Here is a 9,294-nt window from a genome sequence, read left to right as displayed (position 1 = left end):
GTTAACATAAATAAAATCTTCCTTTGAAAAACTATATTTTCAATGTTTCAACAATTCGCATTTCTGTACCCGTCGAATACATACATTCAAAAATTGGTTTTCTTGGATTTTATTTCTTTGCCGTACGGTACAGTACAAGAGCTTATATCATTTAGTGAAAATCAGCTACATTTCATTAGGTTAGGCTGGATGAATTTCTTGCTACAACTTTATTCAAAAAATGGCATTTTCTATCACTTTTCAATAGATTATGTTGACTCAGTTTACCCAGTACACAATTATTCAGTACTTTACGCATTTGCGGAACATACAATACGGAAAGTAATACGAAAATACTTTGGTTCTGACAGTTTCGTAAGAAACATGGTAATGAAGCGTTCTGTCACTTTAACAGCCACTACACTGGTGGAATAGAACGGTAGCTATCGCTCAGGTCAAAAATAAAATAAAATTCACTCTCACCCTGCTTTACCATACAAAATCTGAGATGTTCACATCGGAAGAATTTTATTGTACACTGTAAGTTACGTCGGTGGTACATGTTTATCTCTTAACAAGCCACCGTACCTTAATGTGATTTCGGGCAAGAAGAAAAATAAGCTAACACTCTACTGAATTGCAATCTATTATTGAGGTGTAAACATTTCATCTGTATGCAGGTGAATCACTTCTGTAATACATTACCAGTCATTTCTTTTCGAGAGCAGGTACTTCATGTTCCTTACCGATTACCAATCTTTTCTTCTAACGATATCGAGGAATTTCAGCATAACATCCTCTCCCTGGCTAAGCGCTTCTCTCTTGAATACATACTCCGCCAAATATTTAATTAACTCTTTCTGTCTGTTGTTTGGTAGCGATTCTTTTATGTCCCTCCATGCCTGCTCCAGGGTGTTCAGGTGAGCCCCCTTTTCACTATCAACGGAATTCATATTGTTCTTCACTGTTATATGTTTATACCCTTTACGAGAGATGTTTTTGTACCCTTTCCAACAGTCGCTCACAACAGTCGTTCCGGGTTTAATGAAAGTTTGTATTGAAGATATCAACGAATTTTCTTCCTTTTCCGGTACAGTGATCAAGAATAGTTTTCCAGACATTCGTTCTACACCTCCAAACACCCACTCCCCCTTCCGAAATACATTCACACCTATTTCTACTATCTTCCCTTTTCCACCTACTTTTCTGTTACTGTCAGTCACATAATCGACTATAGTTCTCTGCACAAAATCCTTCCAGGCAGCCACCGTTACTCCGTCAATACTATATTCCTGCTCAATTCTGTGTGAACTTGCGCCTATCAATACTTCGTACGTAAGAAATAAGATTTCTGCAATTTTTAACTTACTTTTGGTAAACCATGAGTTTGTTCTTATACTATATTTACTATTACATCGTTTTAATACCTTCTTTTTGTGTTTTACTTCTCTTTTATAGTACTTTCCACAATTCCACTCTAACCCGTCGATACTTCCGCATCTTTTAACTAATCTCATATCTGTGGCACATTTATCACATTTCATTTGGTTTCGTAGTAGTCCACTTTCCATACAAAAATCTATTACGTACTTGTCATTCATACTTAAGAATAGTATGAAAGACGCATTTGGTATTCCTTCTCGACCTATACATTTTTTCTTCACAATACTTGGTAGGTTTAATTCTCTTTGAAGAATCTGTTGATATTTACACACTACAGTTGCCAAATCTTCCATATTTTAATACAGTCACTAATAAGAGAAAAGTGCAAGGTTACTTCTTTAATGCACAGGCATCAAAAACATTTTGGTATTCAACACACAACGTAATGAAGATAAGCTCATTAACTTGAATATCACAAAACTGGTAAAAAGAATATTAAACACTATATCATTACGACGGGCAGGCTTTTAGTTCATGAATGCAGGAACATAACGTACACAAGAGATGACACAATACTGTGAGATTATTAAGTCAACAATTTTCTTCTTCTTTTTGTTTTACCAATTTATTGCCCCTGGAACGAAAGACCGTTGAGCAGTTATAAAGTGTAATAAATGTATAATAAAAAGCGTAGCTTTTACATAATGTATTAAAAGTATATGGTGGAAAAGTGTTGGATGAGAGATGTTACTACCTCCCACGACGTGACAGGGATGTGTCAATTATCACCTAAAAATTCCGCTAGGTTTGAGAACAGTGGTTCCATCGTTCTAAGAGAAAATATGAAAATGGATAAAATCTAGCTAAGGTGATTCTTTCCGTCAAGTACCTTCAATGATAGTTTGGAAAAACGCCACGGAAAATGTACGACGTAACAATTATAATGACCTTTTGCATTTGTTGGGTTGGGTTGCTGTATGCAAGAAATGCAAAAGTCATTCCGCATTATGCAGATTCGTTTTGACGTATTTATTAGCATCATACTAAAAGAATGACTACTGCAGGAAACATATGTTAGTAGAACACTTTAGTATGACACAAATCGATCTTCAGAACGACTCTGCATAAGGTCCATTATAACTATTATACCAATTTTCGTTAACTAAATAAGATATTTTCCGTTGCACTGACGCAAACTGTGACTAAATGTGTGTTCGTAGAAAATTCTAAGTGCCTTATACCGAGGGGTTCAGACGCGGGATTAGTCCAATACTAAAGAGTTCGACTAACATATGTTTCCTGCAATAGTCAGACTTTTAGTACCTTTCTAAATGTATGATCTGTCAGGAAAGTAAATGTACACATATTTTTCGAGTCTGGCATTCCTGCGCTCCATCCGTGGAGAGTATGAGAATTAAATCAATCAAATGTTTACTGAGGGGCAAAAAGAAAAGCTTAATCTGAATAAGACATTGCAGATGGGCACAAGCTGTGAATACGAATAGTGCATTGTGTAAATAAAGGACGACACCGAAAGAGAAAGCCAGAAACAGCTGTTAAACTTACAAAAAAAGAATAAAAATTGTCGAAGTGGGAACATAAAACACAAATACAACAAATATGCCGACAACTAAACGATCACCATGCCATGATCTTGGTGTAGTGGTTAAGGTGCTGGCTTATAAATGCAAAGGACGCAAGTTCGAATCTTAAGCGCGGACATTTTAAAAATTTTTGTTAATAATACATACAACTCATGAGAAATGGTAAAAGAGGTCGTATTTAGTTTTTCGTAGCAATTATTATTGGTAATGTTTAGTACTGATATTAATTTTTGTCTTTGCGTATTGCTTTTGTTCTTGTCTTCATTTCGAAAGAGAAGAATATCCGAACAAATGCCACCAAAATTCCTCATATTTTGAATGTAAACGCCATTTGCAATTAGTGAAGAATAAAAATTGAACGTTCCGATGTAGCTGCAAAAAGTAAAAAGAAAAACATGGAAGTGGACCATACTCATGGTTATTAAAAATACAATTTCTACATGCCTTACACCTCCCGACCACGTTTCTACGTTAGCAAGTAAGAGGTTTGTGTTTAGGTTAGGTTGGTCAATACGTTTTGCAAAGGGGCCCGGTTTAGCTCTGACGCACCACAGGTGCGAGAAGGGAGAAAAACACTTTTTCTGTCTCCCTCTGTGTGTCTACTTATCTATCTACTTGTATATATATAACGCTATTTGTGAATGCCATAACCACCCTAATTTTCAGCGGATTGAGACGAAACTTGGCACAAACATTAATTGTTGAAATATCTTGATGAGTTCGTTAACCAGAATAATCAGATGAAAATGTTCAAAATTGTGGCCCTTCAAACTCTTAAAAAGTTCCAAGGGAACCAAATTTCGCCCATAAATAGGTATTCAGAAAGTTTGAATAAATTTTCCTCTTTTACTGAAATATTTGTGTGCAGAAACTTATTGAAATATTGGACCCGATTAATCGCCTAAAGAAGGTTCACGCCCTTTCGCTACGGTCAGTTTTTTTTTTTTTTCAGGAGGGGGTTATCTTCCTATTGGAACAAGATGATTGTTACTGATGATATGAAATTACACATTGAAAGTGAAGTAACTTGTGTAACGTGTTATTTGAAAGAATAATATAATAAATGTGCATTCCTCTAACACAGAGAACTCATGTATTTCGAGTTCGGGAACCTGAATGGCGAGGAGTGTTATTTGAATTGCTTTTTAGTAACACATTGCATTGCAAATAAAGGTAGGCACCATTAGTGGTAAGTAAAATAATAATAATAATAATATTATGAATAATAATAATAATAATAATAATAATAATAATAATAATAATAATAATAATAATAATAATAATAATAATAGGTGTTGTTTGTGGCAAGGTAATATCTTAATCAATTCTTCTTCAAACGTAATGATTGTAACGCCATATCTCCCTTACAAACAAAATATTAGCAATTTATATCGAGAGAACGAGAAACTGTAGAGCGATGGGAGCAACGTTGGACAGTATGCACTCATAGTACTCAGATAAGTAAGCGATTTCAATGCAAAACGAACGAAGAGTCATTGTCATGGGTACTCATGGGGCCACGGCAGAGCCCTCTTTAGGCAAAGTGTCAATAACTTATATCGAGAGGTGATACTGGGATGGGACCAACTTTGGACACCGTGGACCCATAAAGCGCATCGAAAAAAATAGGGGGGGGGGGCGCCAGCCAGCCTTACTTATTTCCACATAATAATATAAAATTATGTTGTCGAAATACACACACGAGTTAGCTACTAATATTTCATATTATTATTATTATTATTATTATTATCGACAGCGTCTTTTCATTACGTGTGCGTGTTTGACATGAAGCCAAAGAGAAGATCCATCATTCGTAGAAAGAATAATAGTCAGTTACTTTAACTGTGAACGACAGCGAAAAATACGAAAAGAGTGGACTACCTGTAGCATAAAGAAGCAATATTTTCTCTCAAATGGATAAAAAATCAAGCCGAGATTAATTCGAACTCGCATGGACGGCGCGAAAAGCCAGTGCTTTGTCCACTTTTTTTTTTTTTTTAACTGACTCACTGAACGTGTTTTAGTAACTTACTTATTGCTAATTTTACTTGCTTCACTCGTTTAACTTGCTTTTTCTAATAACTTATAACGACAGAGACACGAACACAGAAACATCGAGAACAGTTAAAAATCATAGATGCTCTCCCGCCGGGAATCGAACCCGGAACTCCATACACCAAAGGCGCACGTGCTAGCGCCTAGACCAGCCGGAAGGGCACCACTGCCTCCCTGTGTCGTTAGGGATTACGACCACTGTATTGCCAGCTATCACTTCTGTGGGTTGTATACTATGATCACATGTTTCCTCTCTGCTGCAAGAGTAAAACCTACATTATATGTAATACATGAGGTATTTAGACCTACATGTTCTTCATATAATGTAATAAAAGGGTCATGCTGGGAATAAGAAAAAGAACATTCCTTGGACAAAACGGAAACTATTGGCAATAGAAATATTTATCTACGAGGCATGCGCAGTAGTATATTTCAGAATAGTTACTGTTTTGTTCAGTAAACGAAGAAAGGGGTATAAAAAAGCAAATATGTCGCGTCAACGAGATCGACCAGATTTGACAGGGGCGGAAGCAGATGTATAGTAATACAACAACTTCGCTCAGTTGATACGAGCCGAGCCGGTTGATATCACTACCCGAGTTGGTCTTCTGCTTGGGCTCAAGAATTCGACCGTGCAGGTCTCAGCCTTAATTTTAAGAACTACAGTATAATTTTAAGTACTACAAGAAAAATACCTTTGACTCGACTCGGATTGAACTCGAGTCGAGTCGAATTTTGGCTCGACTCCTGCTCATCCCTATTCGTATTTATATTTTGTTTCCACTTCAACAATTTCTACTCTTTTTTTTCTTCGTTTACCTATTGTTTCTGGATTTCTCTGTCGGTGTCGTCCTTCATTAACACCATGCACTATTCTTATTCCCAGCTTGTGACCCGCTTCAATGTCTTTTTCAGTTTAGGCTTTTCTCCTTACATTGACTTGACATGTGATTGATTTAATTCTCACTTTCCGCGCACGACCAATGAAAATGTTTTATTATTATTATTATTATTATTATTATTATTATTATTATTATTATTACTATTATTATTATACTATTGAACTTGCACGGCGAAATTACTGTATAATACGATATCATTTCAGTAATTTTATTCCATTGTATGTTATTTAATTTATTAATGGGCACTAAATTGTCTCCCGATCAACGAATAAATTAATTACGGCATGCACTTTGGTGGAAATATCATTACATGAACATGTTTGGAACGAACCAATAATCTTATTGCAATGATATTTCCACCAAAGTGCATGCCGTAGTTAATTTATTCGTTGATCTGGAGACAATTTAGTGCCCATTAATAAACTAAATATCATACAATGGAGTAAAATTACAGAAATGATATCGTATTATACAGTAATTTCGCCGTGCAAGTTCAATAGTATAATAATAATAATAATAATAATAATAATAATAATAATAATAATAATAATAATAATAATAATAATAATAATAATAATAATAATAAAACATTTTCATCGGTCGTGCGCGGAAAGTGAGAATTAAATCAATCACATGTGAAGTCAATGTAAGAAGAAAAGCCTAAACTGAATAAGACATTGAAGCGGGTCACAAGCTGGGAATAAGAATAGTGCACGGTGTAAATAAAGGACGACACCGAAAGAGAAATCCAGAAACAGCAGGTAAAAGGAGAAAAAAGAGTAGACATTGTTGAAGTGGAAACATAAAATACAAACACGAATAGGGATGAGCACAAGTCGAGCCAAAATTCAATTCAACTCGAGTACAATTTGAGTCGAGTCAAAGGTAATTTTCTTGAATTGAGTTCCGAGCCAAGTCGCTGTTTTCGAGGTCTAGTTTCGAGTTGAGTTGAGTTTGATAATGGCTCTCTCGCTCGTTCAGCTCGTTTTGAAATATTGGCCTGATCAGACTGGAAAGCAAAACCATGAGAAATGTAAGCAGTAATGTGGAATACTTTTAGTGTTGCTCACGACAGAGGTGCGTCTCATCTCGTAATTTTAGTGCATCTCGTGGGGCAATTTTAGTGTATCTCGTCTCGTCTAGATAACGAGAAGACAAGAGTTTATTATTATTATTATTATTATTATTATTATTATTATTACGAGACAGCCTCAAATGTCGTAATCACCAATATAAGTATATACTGTAGTTCTTAAAATCAAGGCTGAGATCTACACGGTCGAATTCTTGAGCCCAAGCAGACCAACTCGGGTAGTGATATCAACCGGCTCGGCTCGTATCAACTGAGCGAACAGCTCGAGTCGGCTCGGTTGGGATGAGCCGATGACCCGAGCCGGCTTAGTTGGAACAAACCATCGACTCAGCTCAATTGAGCCGATGGCTCGAGCTTTCTCGGTTGGGATGGGTCACCTACTCGGCTCATGTGAACCGGTTCGAGCCAGCTAAGTTGAAACTAGTTCATCAGCACGTTTCGACTCAGCTCAACTAAGCCGATGGCTCAAATCGGCTCGGTGTGGTGAGCTGTTGGCTCGGCTCACTTCTCGATTCGGTTCGATATTGAATGAGCTGTAAGCCGAGCCGCTCGAGCCGTTGAGAAGCCCAAACCCGGTCCCAGCTGTTTTGAATATGTTTGGATGAAGCCTATAACTTTTAACAATTTTTTGCTTGAGCCCGAATACTTGCCTCTTCGGAACTCAAACCCAGAACGTGACCGATGTCCTTGCCTCCTGAAGACTTCCAGACGACCGAGATCGACAGTCAATTAGCTTTTACTATTCAGATACAAACCGTATATCTTTTAAAGATTATACATGGAGTTGATATAATAATAATAATAATAATAATAATAATAATAATAATAATAATAATAATAATAATAATAATAATAATAATAATAATAATAATAATAATAATAATAATAATAATAATAATAATAGTTTTAAACTTGCCCTGAAATTTGGCAAAACTTACTTAAAAATAGAGATTTCGGGGAAAGGGTTCCGTACCTTCAAGACACACCTCTGCAACTACCAACATTTTAAACTAGAACCTTTTATTGAAGTTTCATGTAGAAAGTATGTTTTGAGGAAAATAACTGTAATAGATATAACTGAATATCACGCGACAGTAAGGCATATAATAAACTAATTTTTAGAATATGCAGAGGTAAATATAAAAGCTTTGCTACAAAAATACCTACACAGAGCATAATTCAATGAGCTCTGAAATACAATGTAACGAAATAGCCTATGAGATTCAGTCTACCGAGCAATTGTTACTTAAAGAATGGACATACACTATTTCGAGAATCGAGACAAGACGGGAAATGTTTACGATACTTTTCGTCTCGTCTCGATTCTCATCTTCAAAGAGAGACGAAAATTTTGATTTAGCCCTGACCCGTCTCGAATGTAAAATGTTAATTCTCATGTTATTTTATTTGTTTTAGAAACGAGATGAGAAACTCCTCTTCTCGTGAGCAACATTAAACCAAACCGAAATATTCTTTCCAAATGTCACGTTTCTCCTTGTAATGGTATGACCTGAGCGATAATTTAGCTTCTAGCTTTTAATCTTCTACGAGATAATAATAATAATTATTATTACTATTATTATTCCTGAAGATTTGATAGTTCAAGTATTGAAACATCCGAGTATTCAAATATCTGAATATAATAAAACGTATGTTATCGCTGATCAATTGCCACCAAAAATTCTAAAGTAAGAAAAAAAATTGCAACGTGCATTCGCAGAAGCACCTTGACCACAGAACCGCGATCGTTACGCGGTAAACGATCTGTCTTTAGTCTGGTTACGTTAGGTTTCTTTGTCTCCGCTTGCAAACTTGTATGTTATATTTTTCGATTCAAAATGTCTTTCGTATTTCTTTTATGAAGTCGGCAAAGTTTATATTAATAACTTGAGTTTTTCTTAATCCACTGGTTCACAAGTTCGTTCTTTCTCCACACGAAACTACAAATATGACAGATTGAATTCTCATACTCCCCATTTCTTTCAAAGCAGTCGCCATTACCTGGTCATAGACTTATTTCCGCCACGATTCATATTAACCAAAATAAATTCATTTTTCGGAAGCGGAACTTTCACTTTCCGGATTTCGCAAAATTATGGAATTCAGTTAAACTCCGGAATTCAGAAGAATTTCGGAACTCGGAAAGAATCCGGAATTTAGAAAATTCCGGAATTGAGAAAAACTCCGACTTTCGAAAAAATCCGGATTTTCCGAATTCCGGAATGTTAACGAAATCAGAAATTTCTAAATTCCGGATTTTTCCGAATTCCGAAATTAT

General features: G+C 35.8%; 1 protein-coding gene across 1 annotated transcript; it reads right to left on the bottom strand.

The window, feature by feature from the left end:
- Positions 1-728: 728 nt before the first annotated feature.
- LOC145675922 (uncharacterized) lies at positions 729-1,715 on the bottom strand. Its single transcript, XM_081746723.1, has one exon. It carries the CDS (start codon positions 1,713-1,715, stop codon positions 729-731), a length of 987 nt encoding a protein of 328 aa, XP_081602849.1.
- Positions 1,716-9,294: the final 7,579 nt, after the last annotated feature.

The sequence above is a fragment of the Thermobia domestica genome, chromosome 18 (genome assembly GCF_964235325.1).
Source record: "Thermobia domestica chromosome 18, izTheDome1.hap1.1, whole genome shotgun sequence".
NCBI classification, from domain to species: domain Eukaryota; kingdom Metazoa; phylum Arthropoda; class Insecta; order Zygentoma; family Lepismatidae; genus Thermobia; species Thermobia domestica.
This window is presented reverse-complemented; position numbering and strand designations above follow the sequence as displayed.